We start from the raw sequence: 14,490 nt of genomic DNA on the forward strand, positions 1-14,490 counted from the left end.
ACTCACTAAAAAAAAAAAAACTGTATGATTTACTTTGAAACAATTCTCAGTCAAGGAATGGCTAGAAAATTTCACAAATAATTACAAAGAAATGACTAGTAACATGTTGAATTGAACATTACATTTTAAAGAAGAAAGAATGAAATCGTTTTTTCTTGTAAAACAATAACCTGTATTTATTTACAATTTCCAAAAATAATTTTTACAGTGCACTAGCAGAAACACAAATGTTCTCATTTCAACTCTCTATATTATTATATTATTCCCTCTATATTAATGACATTTATTTGTGTGTCTGCAGTGATCTTTTGTCGTCTAACTATGTTGAACGCCACTTTGATGATGATGGGCGACCTTTTCAAAGTCTGGTAAGGAAAATAATATCCCTTTTTCTATTTGTATCCCTTTATATTGATTTAGTTAGAGATTAATATTAGATCCCCTGTTGCAAATAATATCTTGGCTGTAGTAGTATAACCATTATTATGTACCATAATTCCATGGTAATATGCCTTTATTAGTTTTTGTTAGGGACAAATATCATAATGATTTTTGAATAATATAATAAGACATGTAATTAATAAATTCTTTAATAGCTGTAGTTCACTGCCTGTTTTAATGTAAACTTCTGAGATATCATATGTGGGTCTGGGAATATACCCACTCCCTTTCTTAGCGCTCGACTTTGATGCAGCGAGACAAAGAAGTCTGGCAAGGCATCCGCCCCTCCTGTTCAGTGTCAGTTAGGTTTGACCAATCGCAATGTTGTTGCTATGACAACTGCTAATAGACAGTTCTAGTCCACTTTGTCCAACTGAGTCAAAGAGAGAGAGACACACACACACACACACACACAGGAAGAATGGAGCCTTGAGTGGAGAAGCTGAAGTCATTAAGCAACTACACTGCAGCAAAGACACAGAAACCAGAACTGCAGTGCAGAAAACTACTGCCAGACTGGTAGAATGAATCCTAGCAATATTTGAAAATCATCATGTCCGCAGCACAAAACAAATTTAAGAGCTGTGGGGTCTGTAAGCAGACGCCCACACACTTGAACGCGTAGGAGTCTGCTTACAGACCCCACAGCTCTTAAATTTGTTTTGTGCTGCAGACATGATGAATGATTCCTCAAATAGTGTGTCTTATCAAGAGGATGTAGCTGTTACTTTATTAAGTGATCAGATGCAACATTTTCACCAATAGAGTGAAATAGAAATAGAGCAATAGAAACCAAAATATCAGATTTGAGGGGGACTCATTTCACACCAGACGGGAAGAAAGGCATGCTAAAAGCGTTTGATGGGCATTGGAAAAATGATCTGATGAATTTTAATGGGGGATGTTGCCGTGGTTACTGTCATATTTGATGGCTGTTCACTGTATAATCATTTAACTTTGATACAGTGTATGATTGTGAATGTGTGTGACATTTCAGGGAGGAGAGCACTGTTACTATCATGGTCACGTGAGAGGAGTTCAGAGCTCATGGGCAGCTCTCTCCACCTGTCATGGCCTACAGTAAGCAGCAACCCTTTATCTGCTTCAACAGTGCAAAGAACACACTCCATTATCTCAGTTGTTTTACAGTTGTTTTCAGCAATTACATTTTGGTGACATCAGTATCAAAAAGTCTGTTTGGACATTTTTGGAAAACTATACATTATGAGCTTGAAGAGTAAGATTGGGGAAGATGCCCCATCTTAAGGACAGTGTGCGTTTACTTTTTTGTTGTTATTGTTGTTGTAATGAATTGTAATGAATTTAGATATAAGTAACCTTTGCTAAATTAGTTGCTGTAGCACAAAATATAAAATTATTAAAATTATTGCCCACTATTGGGGCAAGAAGCCCCCTAGCTGAACTTTTACAGAATATATAAATAACTTTTGATATCATACTTATTAATATTTATATACTTTTATTGTCTTTAATGTAAAATGCTAAATCAGCTCTTCGATGGGAAATTGTTTTGGAAATTTAGTACAATAATTGAGTTACTGATGACAGACAAAGCAAATTCTCATGGATTCATGGATTCATATGAACGATATATCCTATGGCTTATATACAGACATATAAATAAATATATTTACATATTTAATTGAAATTAGAATTCAGTTGAATTATTTCACTCAATTAGCCTACAGGTTTAAGGAAAGGCGAAGATTTAAATAAAAAAATATAATAACTCCAGTAACAACATGCCACTTGAAGCCTTCTGTGCCAATTCTACCAATTTAAAATAAAAATTATAATTTCATATAAAAATAAGTAATAATAAAAAAGTTTATATTCATTATAATGAAATGTCATAGATCACTATTTTCCAAAGATACAAAATTAGATAAATTGACCTATTGACTAAATCTCACAAATGTATATATTCAGTTGAAATTAAAAATTAAAAATAGCACTCAAGGTCTTTTAAATAATGTTAACAGATACTTTTGATAATAATAATATATTAGTAACTGTTGAAATTAAAATGTACTGATATAAAAAAAAATGAGTAACACTTTATTTTAAGGTGCCCTTGTTACACGTTACATATACTTACTATTATATAAAAAAAAAAAAAAAATTACACATAATTACATGCAAGTAACCGTAAGCCAAACCCTAATCCTAGCCCTAACCATGTTGTAAATACACGTTAATATTACTCAGTACTTTAAAGGTATAGTTACATTGTAACAAGGACACCTTAAAATGCTTTGTTAGTTCATGTTAATTAATACAGTTAAGTAATGTTAACTAACTGAACCTTCTTGTAAAATGTGACCTAATAAATCCCTATCAAGGCTGTGTTTTTAAGTTGTATTAGGGTTGTTGTCATTGGCGTGTCTCACATTTGTGATGTTGGTGTGTCTACAGAGGGATGTTCTCAGATGGCAACTTTTCATACGGCATTGAGCCCTTGCACAACAGCTCTGATCAGGTCAGTATGCAGCTGAAATATTCATCTCTCTCAACTTTCTCTTGAGGAGAATTGTCACTCTATCTGCCTGTTGCAGTCTGGAAAAAATCACAAGTAGATACACAATCCCGAGACAGAAGAGACAGCGAAGCACTGAATATTAGCCACATGCACAGAGATATGCATTACTGTGGTTGACTGACAGGTGAATCAGCAGACGTCTGTATGTGGGACGGAGGTGAAGAGCAGAAGGAGAGATGTTGAGCGAGAAAATATGAGACAGAGCAGCTTATGCATGATCTTACAGCAGCACCGCATTATGATATCGAAGTCTGTCAAGAATCGTATTTCACTTCAAAATAAAGAAGTAAAAAATGAAGATTGCCTTGTTTTAGAACAATAAGCAATATCTGACATTATTTTCAAGACAAGTGATTAATTTGTACCATTTCGTTTTAGATATTAAAAGATAATTTCATTCGTCTCTTATTTACAGTGATGCACTTGTATTGGAAGCCTACCAGGCACGGCAGGTGGAGGGTGAATGAGCAGAAATGTGACACTTGTATTTTGCTTAAAACACCCTCGTTCAAATGTTCTGTTCGGCCTTTCAATTGTGATGGCTGTTTGAATGGTTGTTTTGAGGCAGGGCTACTATAAAGCCCTGAGAGCAATAAAGAACACTGCAAAGATGTTTTTTGTAGGCCAACCTGGAGGTTAGCATCACCCTGGTTCCCTTAACAAAAACCCAATATAATTTTTACACTGGCCTTTGGATTGTTGCAAAAAATAAACTTTATAATTCTCTTCATCATGATAATCTGAAAAACATTTACAATTTTTTACAAACATTTACTAAATGCAGACTATAAACAAACTACACCACAGTCACATGATTTAAACATCACCATCAATAAGCTTCTGACAACGTTTTTCAGTAAAAGAAATTCAGTTAGTGTTTGCTTTTAAAAAATCACAAGGGCTATTATGTAGTTTAAAAAACTGATGCATTTTATGGTATTGATTAAATATCAAAATATTCAGCATGGCTTGTGTTAACCACAAACCTTATTTCAGACATTTAACCAAAAAACCCATTGACTATATGACGATGGAACAGGAAAATGAACTTGTTTTCTAGTTTTGACCTATAAAAATTTATGTGGGAGGAGTTTGTTCCAAGACAAACAGAGCCGCTTGCAAAAGTAAACATGTTATTTTAAGCATAGTTGAAGGTGAATCAGTTTCATGTCTTCCATTTGCCTAAATTGAATTACCTTAGAATTACTGTGACACAATTCATGGTGCATTGAGAGCAGCATGCCAAAGGTGTTCAGATGATAAACTGCAGAGGTATTTACTCTGCCCTCCATTGATTTCCGTATCTTTTTTTCAGATTTTTTCCCCTCGTTTATCTGTATTTGTTATCTGTCTCTTTTTCACTCTCTCTCCACTGCTCTTTCGCTTCTCTTAAATGGGTCATTTTCATAAAGTATTCAAAGCGGCATGTAAAGTGTCTCTCTCTGTCTGGGTAGATGGGAGTTTAATAATGGATGGTTGTGTAATAGCCTTACATGGCAGCCCAGTACCTCAGTGAGCATTTCATCTGCAAGGAAATGTTACCCAACAACAGGATACAATTCACCCAGAGATGACCCAGAGATTTACACAATTATCAACACAATTTTCATACATTTTTTGTGCCAAAATATATGTACCAAACAGCATGCCTTACAGCAAGAATTTTCTTCACGACTTCCTCAGGACTAGTTAAGGGCGTGGCCTACTTTTCTCAAATGGGACAAAAAAGGTGTAAGGTGTTATTCTGAAGAGGCATGTAAAAATTATTGCTGATCAAACAACAGCTGGTGCTTTATATGTGGACATATATTTTGCATGACCACTATCTTCAGTACAGCCTGCTTACAAAAAAAAAAAAAAAAGTATATTTCAACATAAGGGCTTAAATGTCCTGATGTTCTTGAATAAATCCGTATTTAATAAAACTTGATACACATAGACACTAGGACATTCTGAGGCTTCAAAACACATTTCATTAAAGGTGCATCACAACACCAACAAAAACACTAACTATTTGAACAAGGATGTTGAAATTTACATACATTTTCTGTCAGATGACATGCTTATACAGTATATACTAATCCAGCAGCTAATACATTTATTTTGAGTTACTGATTATTATGAAATTCTCCACCTCTGAATCCCAAATGAAAAGGTCATGTTCTTTTCTATTTCTGCAAAAAAAAAAACACCTTTGTCTAATTCACATAACAATTGACTTGCATGACGGAAAGTTGTGAAAAGTTACCCATTTTTATTAAATCTAATTATGTTTTTGGTTGTGACCCATAATGACTAATTAATAATTACTGAGCGCAATATCAAATATCTCCGCATGAAACATTTTAAATTTCACCCATTTTCGATGCCAGGGGGCGCTATTCAACAAACCGCTACACCTTTAAACTGTGCGTTTACATTTAGCAGCAGCAGCTTGTTTTATTTCAGCTTTATTTATTAGTTTTACTTTACTGAACTGTTTGGACACCAGTAATGGGCGATGGTAGCTACTTGAAATCTTACTAGAATAACCCAGCATGTGACTAATGTTGTTAAACATGCTGCATACGATATTAATAATTGAATGTGATGCACTTTCTGATCTTTATGTCAGACTAACATGACTTCCATTATTCTGTTACACAGGATGCAAATACTCATGTTGTATACAGAATGGCAGACATCCGGTTGAGGCCACATTCCTCAGGTAAAACACAGATTCCACTCATTCGACAAATATTGTAAAAAGACCCTCATGTCATTTCAAAATGACTGTGTTTCAAGGAGTCACCAGTCACACATGAACTCTTGTCATGACTCTCATGAAAAGACTGGTTGAAAAAATTAGTGTCCACATTTTTTGTATGGAAAAGATACACAGGGAAAAAATTATGTTTTTTTTGTTTTGTTTTTTGTTTTTTCAAGTGAACTCTTCCTTTAATACAGTAAGACTTATGCAGTCTCTGTCCTATATGATCTATACTCAGGTGGTTTTCTTCATCATTCTGACCATGTCTGCTTTTACATCCTTCCTGATCTCTCTCTTTCTCTGTCTGCTGCATATTGATTTTCTGCATGGATCATTTTTCAGTAATGAACATCTCTATCGATCCGCTGAAAGCTGACAAGTGGGAACTTTTTGTTCGTGATGGTTTTCATCCGTATATGGCTGCTTCTCTTCCAGAAAGCACAAGGAACAGCGGTGACTCTGACATTAACTATCCCGTTTCTATGGAAATGAATGAGCCAGAGCTCACAGATGGGCTGAGACGGGCAAAAAGACAGGTGACAGTTTTTATTTTTGACATCAGTTGATCAGTTATTTGCTTTTTTTCTTGAAAATTAGTCATGCACAACAGGCTGCCGAAAGGGCACCTATCAGTTTCAAACAAAGACGGACCATGGTAAAGTTTTGTACTGGGCCCAAGAATTCCTAACTGAGCCCTGCATGCTTATATCATAAGTTAGTCTCACTTTATATTAGGTGTCTTTCACTTTCACTACTGCTCAAAAGTTAATTAGGAAAACTAGTAAAAATAGTAATAATGTGAAATCTAATATGCGGATGTTCTGCTCAAGAAAAGTTTATTATTATTATTATTATTATTATAAATGTTGAAAACCGTTGTGAAGTTATACTTTTGTGGAAACTGAACACACATAAAAAATCTTAATGATTTGAAACATTTGACCAGAAGTGTAAATTTTTCATCTCTGCTGTCATTTACTCACACTTATGTTATTTCAAGTTTGTATAATTGTCGTCCTTCTGCAGAACACAACATGTTTCAGCTGGTTTTGTTCATACAGTAAAATTAAAAGGGGTCCAAATGTTCCAAGTCTTTTAAATTGAAACACAAACACAACTCATTCAAACATCACTTGAACAGATCAATATTTAACTGGTTATTCACTCTCAAGTCAGCATGAATTTTAATATTAACCAACTCATGTTCAGTCTTTAAATTAAAGGAACACTCCACTTTTTTTTGGAAATAGGCTAATTTTACAACTCCACTAGAGTTAAACAGTTGAGTTTTACCGTTTTTGAATCCATTCAGCCGATCTCTGGGTCTGGCGGTAGCACTTTTAGCTTAGCTTAGCATAGATAATTGAATCGGATTAGACCGTTAGCATTTGGACATCAAAAATGAAAAACCAAAGAGTTTCGATAATTTTCCTATTTGAAGTTTGACTCTCATGTAAAATTGTATACTAAGACCGACCGAAAATAAAAAGTTGCAATTTTCTAGACCGATATAGCTAGGAACTATACTCTCATTCCGGCGTAATAATCAAGGAAATTTGCTGCCGTACCACGGGTGCAGCAGGTGCAATGATATTACGCAGCGCCTGAAAGTAGTCCCCAGCTAGGTAACTAGTTATGATATAGCTGAAGACTTCTTTCAGGCGCTGCGTAATATCATTGCACCTGCTGCACCCATGGTAACTACATGAGAGTCAAGCTTTAAATAGGAATATTATCGAAACTCTTTGGTCATTTTTGATGTCCAAATGCTAATGGTCTAATCCGATTCAATTATCTATGCTAAGCTATGCTAAAAGTGCTACCGCCAGACCCGGAGATAGGCTGAATGGATTCAAAAAGTGTAAAACTCAACTATAAAGTGTTCCTTTAAATTAAACATAAATTAAACACAGTTCCTCAAATATGTAGTAGTCGTCATCATCTAGGATTATGTTAATGATGATAATTTTACATAAGTGATTGAAAAGACAATAAAATGTGATATAAAAATGAAAGATTAGTAGTGGTTGCACTGCTTTTGAACTGTTTTGGGCATTGTACAAATGGAGTGCCCATGGTCTTCCCAATATTATAAAAACTAGGCCTATTGTTGCAGTTCAGCACTGATTGGGTGTTTAAGGTGAATATGGTGATGACTAAAATGAAATAATCCAATTCGTTCTTTTGAAATTATTCTTTTTGTGAACTGTTGAACCAATTCACCAAATCGGACTAAATTGTCTGAAACTGTTTGCATCTTGAGTCAGCACTGATCCACAAGTTACGCAATCAAAACATTTTCAGACACGTTTGACAGTCAACTCCAACTTTAAATGAGCCAGTAACCTGGAGTATATAATTCTATGATGCCTGTGGATTTTGCCAACTCATAACTACTAGTGCTCCATTTACTCCAACAGTAAACTAACTGAATAAGGGTTCCATTAAGGGGAGGGATATTTCTTTTGCTGAACAGCAGGAAGTATAACAAATAAAACGTACTGGAAATATATTAATGGCTTGATTACTAATTGATTAATCTGGCTCACATAACAGTGATGTGGTGGCATTAGTGTCAGGGTTTCTAAGAGGGCAGGATCCTTAAGTCGTGACGTATTGTCAAGTATGGTGACCCATACTCGAAATTGGTGCTCTGCGTTTAACCCATCCAAGTGCACACACACAGCAGTGAGTAGTGAACAAATGCACACACACACACACACACACACACACACACCGTGAACACACACCCGGAGCAGTGGGCAGCCATGCTGCAGCGCCCGGGGAGCAGTTGGGGGTTCGGTGCCTTTCTCAAGTGCCATCCTGACAATTAGTTGTTGACTCAACAGTACATGCTATGACAGGCAGGTTTTCAAATGGAATTTTTCGCTCAAAAGTCAATTTGGCTACTAAATTTTTAAGTGACCAGCCATTCAGAAAAAAATAAAGAGGAAAAAAAGAAGAGAAAAACAAAAAGATTATCAAAGTCATAGTTTAGATTTAAATATATTTATTATAAAAATCAAATTCTGATTGTTCTCATTGCTCTCAGTTTCATGATTTTTTTTAAAATTGCGACTGAATCCTACCTGTGGCAAAATTCTGTGACTTCGATAAGCATTTTTTTTTGTAAACGTTGTTGTAAAAAATAGAGCTCGCTGCAAAATCAGTGGCAGCCCCTTATCTCTTGCCGTTTTATAGAGTTTAATTTGTGGAACTAAATTCTAAAGTTATTTTTTTACAACAAAAGTGGAGCACTCGGGTTTGAAATGATGTAAGTGTGAGTAAACAATGACAGAGTTTTCATTTTGGGTGAATTACTTCCTTTTTTAGAACAGACCTGACAAGGACAAATAAAACAATAAAATGGTTGCATTTTATGAGCCCTTGTCTTTTCAAAGAAAATGTACAATTCACATTATAGTTAAAGAACACTTGCTTGTTGTAAAATAATACATTTGATCTATTTGCAAATAATATATTTATTTTATTTATTTGCAAATAATATATATGTTTATATTTGACACTGTCCTAAACGTAACCATATAGCAATAAAACACACTTAAGTGAAAGCCACAACTTTGACCATTTTCTGGTGCAATTCTAAGGGTGATAACTCTGCCACTTTGAGTTTGATCATTGAATCATTTTCTAAGTGAAATTACTGAAAGTCTACCAAGAAATCCAGGTAGCATTCACAATTTGCACATATTCAAACTTTATCTTTTACTATGCTGAATGCAACTGTTAATGTTTCTTTGTCTTTGCCCATTACATTCACAATTAGCAATTACATTGTGTGAAGAATAATGTAGATTGTTCAAAATGGCAAAAGTTTGCTTTCATGCTCAGTTGCTTACATCTTTTCTTACATTCTTTAACTTTTAGAAGTGCCACAGTAAAATTCCTACTTAGTTTCTGTGAACATTCAACCCTCACATTCTTTGATTTGATTGGTATTCTCAAACATTTAGACATTGACGAGTGCTGTTATACTGAACACGGTAAATATGTTAACGTGAATCTGAGGAAGACTGAAATTACTGAAGCTAACCTAGTTACAACCACCCCCACCCAAAATAATGTCAGAATTATATCCATAAAGGGATTGGACAGAGTACTAGACAAGACAAAACGCAACTCAAACATGACAGAACTAGAGTTTACTCCGATAAATACAGGTGAGAAAGCAGGAAAAGGCACAAAACAATCTGGCAATGAGAAAGATAGAAATTTTCGTAAATACAGCCAATTAACGGTTTGATTCAAGGCCCTGTTTTTCAATTTTGTATACAAGACGCCCCTCGAACAGATTGTGGGCAGTCAGGGAGTATGACATCTGAGGCTGAAGACTAGCTTGTGAAAGGGTTGTGAAATTACTCTGTTAGCACAGATCGTTCACATCAGTAAAAAGCAAAAAAATGTGTCAAGCTGTGGTAAGGTGGGAGGGTAGAGGTTTGGAAAAGGGGAGGGAGAAACACAACAGCAAATAAAACACAGGCCTACAATTCATTCAATATGCAGCTGAATGAATTTCAAAATGTGGGCGGAGACAGTTGAGGGGGGGCACTTCGCTTCTATTTTAGAAATATAACCCTATGACAACAACTCCCTTCCATGTGTCTTAGAAGAGGCAACGAGGCCCATTGGTCTACCCTCCTAATATGGCCAAATTAAAGAGAATAACCTTAATAATTTATTTTTATTTCACAACCTCTTCTTCCTCTTTAATATCCAGAGCTGCAGTGCTGAGCAGCATTGCTGTCATTATCACTTTGAGGATCAAGGGGCACCTCTTGGTGAATTTCCCTAAAGTAAAGCTAAATACAATTAAATAATATTTAATTATGTAGATCAGCGTTTCCCAATCCCAGACCCCCCCCCCCCCCCCCCCCCACACACACACACACACACACCCCCCACTCTGCATATTTTGCATGTCTCTCTTAGTTAACATACCTGATTCAGATAACCAGCTCGTTAGAAGAGACCTACGTACACACATGGTCAGAATTGTTGGTACCCTTGTTAAATATGATCAAAGAAGGCTGTGAAAATAAATGTGCATTGTTAATGCTTTTGATATTTTATTTAAAAAAATCACAACACTCTAAACTTTCATTGGAGAATAAGAATTTAAAATGGGGGAAATATCATTATGGAATAAATGTTTTTTTCTCAAATACACGTTGGACACAATTACTGGTACCCCTAGAAATTCTTATAAGCAAAATATATCTGAAATATTTTCCCATTCATTTTCACAATTTTGAGCACACCAGCGTGATTATGAACATGAAATTATCCAGCCATGGCGTCCTGTTTCACAGAAATATAAATAGGAGGGAAAATAAAGGCCAAATGAATCACCCATCATAATGAGATAAAACAAAGAATATATTTCTGATGTGCAGCAAAAGATAACTGAGCTTCACAAATTAAAAAAGTGGCTTTAAGAAAAGAGCTAGAGCAGTGAAAATTCCTATTTCCACCATCAGGGCAATAATTAAGTTCCAATCAACAGAAAATGTTATGAATCTGCCTGGAAGAGGACATGTGTCTATATCGTCCTAATGCATGGTGAGAAGGAGAGTTTGAGTGGCCAAAGGCTCACAGCTGGAGAATTACAGAAAAAGGTTGAGTTTCGGGGGCAGAAATCCTAAAAAAATGATCAAACAGCACCTACATCACCACATGTTGTTTGGGAGGGCTTCAAGAAAAAAAATCAAGAAAAGAAAATGCTTTCACTAAAAAATTATCTCCAGCATATTTAGTTGTCAGACACAACTGGAACTTCAAATGGGACTGGCATCTATGGTCAGATGTAACTAAAAAATGAACTTTTTTAGCAGCAAACACTCAAGATGAGTTTGGTGAATAAAGGGATTAAAAAGTACCCCATGTGTACAATGAAATATACTGCTGTATTTTTGATGTTGTGGGCCTATATTTCTGCTGGAGGTCCTGGGCATCTTGTTTAGACACATGGCATCACTGATTCTATCAAATACCAACAGATAAAAAAAATCAAAAAGTGACTGACTCTGATAGAAAATCTTATAATGGGGCATGTTTGGATCTTCCAGCCGGACAATAATCCAAAAACAAACCTTAAAAACAGCACAAAAATGGATCACTGGGCACAAAACCAAGCGTATGCTATGGCCATTTTCATCCCTGACCTGCACCCTATAGAAAATGAGTGGGTGAACTGAAGAGAAGAAGCACCAACATGGTGCTGGGAATCTGAAGGATCTGGAGTGATTCTGGATGAAGGAATGGTCTCTTCTCAGGTGTTCTCTAACCTCATCAAGCATTATAGGAGAAAACTCCTATACTCTTTTGGCAAATGGAGGTATCAAATATATTGAATAAAAGGGTACCGTTAATTGTGTCCAATGTGTATTAGAGAAAAACATTTATTTCATAATGATATTTCCCCCCATTTTAAATTCTTATTCTCCAATGAAAGGTTAGATTTTTGTGAATTTTTAAAATAATAGATCAAAAGGATTAACAATGAAGATTTATTTCCACAGCCTTCTTTGATCATATTTACCAAGGGTACCAACAATTCTGACCACGTGTGTACCTCTGTAAATAAATACAATTTAAATTCACATCTCGCACACTTTAATGCCCTTTGAATGGAACACACACACTCGTTTCGAACTGGAATCATGGCGGAATATCTGGTGATGTCCACTTACGGTCGAATAGAACAAACATTGTACGTAATAAGAGATACATACGAAATATGCAGAAAGGGGGGGGGGGGGGCGCAAGAACGGGGATTGGGAAACGCTGATGTAGATAATTAACTAACTAACTAGAATATCCTTTAATTTGATTAAAATTTCACCAGAAGTTGTAGGTCATAACGAGGATGAATGATTTCAGCACTTCATGAACCAACAGTGACTGAAGTAGCGCCTAAGAGCATTAATGTGAAGTGCATATTTGGGAAACACATAAAAAAGGAACAAACGTTTGTAACCTCGTGCTTAAAAACCCTCTTAAGAGTTCCCACTGGGAAATGCTACCAGGTCACTGCGTTACGCTGCAGCTTAATGGAGGGATTTTCTTTTGCGTCCTTTCCCTCTCTGCACAACATCTGTTCTTCACTACAGAAGTCATTTACCAGAATTCATTTTACATTTAATTTTACCTTTGTAGGCGAATGATGCAAATTTTTGAGCAATGTTGCTGGGCAACTTTGATTAATGTTGCCATCAATGGGCAACCAGGTGAGACACAGGGCACACGGCTGGTCTGAATTATCCAGATTAAAATTTGTTACCCATTTGTTACTCAAAATTGCTTAAAACGTTGCCCTGTGTATCATCAGCCTTTCTTCAAAATAAAAACTTATAATACAAAAACTTATAATACAAAACTTGAATGTGTCCACAAATGTTTCATTACAAAAGCGACACAATAACATTTGCTATTCAACATACAGTATATGACAGATTCAATAATACAGATATCCAGAGACCAATGAGTCCAATAACCTTTTGAGTAAATCTCAGACTTTGATATTCGAATAAAACGGATAGTTAGAAAACAGCTATTCATTAAATATCATACCCTACATTTTAACATTCTGGATTGCAACATTCAGTTAATAGGAATTATATGAAATAGAAATCAAACTTTTTACAATTTTTGTTTTACATTTTTTTTATATATTTGATAAAAGAATAATACATTTCCACTTTTTTTCAACATTCTCCATCAAAACATTTCCTTCACAACACGTACTTCACACTGGCTGTATCGTGAACATTGATCATCATTACAGAAATGTCACAAGGACACCTGTAGGACTTTCTCACAGAGGTAATTTATTTAATTTTATTTTTTTCAAAAACAGCTCTAAACATTCAATTCAACTTTGAAAGAGTTTTAATTTTCTTGATTAGCTTCTCTAAGATTTGAGACTCTTAAGACCAAACAATCAGTGAGAGCAACGGGAAAGCTGAAGAAAATCCTCTCTAGACAATTTTAAACACTCTAAGACATGAAAAAGCAACACAGTGGTCAAAGAGATTCATCTAGTGTACGTTTACATAGGAATACAACTGAAAAACAGCAGATTCAAAAACACTTTCAGTGTGAACGGCAACTAGTATCGTTATAGTTTTTTACTGACTGATGAACTGTGTTAAATATTTCATTCTGTGAGTCTGAACAAATCGATTCACCTCTTTGAAAACTCATTTTGGCTAATTCACTGAAAAGAAAGAACCAACTCAAAAGAATGATTCATTTATGAATGAATGGCATTGTCGGTTTAGTCGACAGATGTACAGGATACACATAATATTTCTATTTAAAATTTACAGGGGAAACGTTTTCCAGATATAGCCATACAGCTGCAGGTGCCACTGACATGTCACATTCTGTGGTGTTGCTTCAACCTTTTAAATTTATTGGTTTGCCTAAATCTGTGACTCCATGTGTCCCTCTACAGATTCGGAGGGGTCCACGCACAGTTCAGAGTGAAACAAAGTATGTAGAGTTGCTAGTGGTCAATGATTATGAACTGGTAAGCTCTCCTGTTTATTTACTTTTTAGTTATTCTTTTCTGTATTTCTTTTTATGTAATATTTGTCTTGATGTTTCTCTTTGTAGTTTGTACAAATGCGAAGATCAGCCCCTCAGACGAGGAACTTTGCCAAAGCTGTAGTGAACATGGCTGATGCTGTACGTCCTGAAGTTTGACAGACATATTCAC

General features: G+C 35.4%; 1 protein-coding gene across 1 annotated transcript in view; it reads left to right on the top strand.

The window, feature by feature from the left end:
* The window catches only part of adam11 (ADAM metallopeptidase domain 11), a gene marked incomplete at its 5' end in the record, with an annotated part of 70,652 nt that overhangs the window by 13,256 nt on the left and 42,906 nt on the right, over positions 1-14,490 (top strand). Inside the window, 7 exons of the mRNA XM_079389113.1 lie at positions 302-368; positions 1,439-1,521; positions 2,878-2,941; positions 5,648-5,708; positions 6,093-6,286; positions 14,227-14,301; positions 14,388-14,459. Of these exons, the coding sequence (XP_079245239.1) occupies positions 302-368; positions 1,439-1,521; positions 2,878-2,941; positions 5,648-5,708; positions 6,093-6,286; positions 14,227-14,301; positions 14,388-14,459 (616 nt within the window). The remainder of the gene's footprint in view (positions 1-301; positions 369-1,438; positions 1,522-2,877; positions 2,942-5,647; positions 5,709-6,092; positions 6,287-14,226; positions 14,302-14,387; positions 14,460-14,490) is intronic.

Source organism: Barbus barbus (genome assembly GCF_936440315.1).
Source record: "Barbus barbus genome assembly, chromosome: 32".
Taxonomy (NCBI): Eukaryota; Metazoa; Chordata; class Actinopteri; order Cypriniformes; family Cyprinidae; genus Barbus; species Barbus barbus.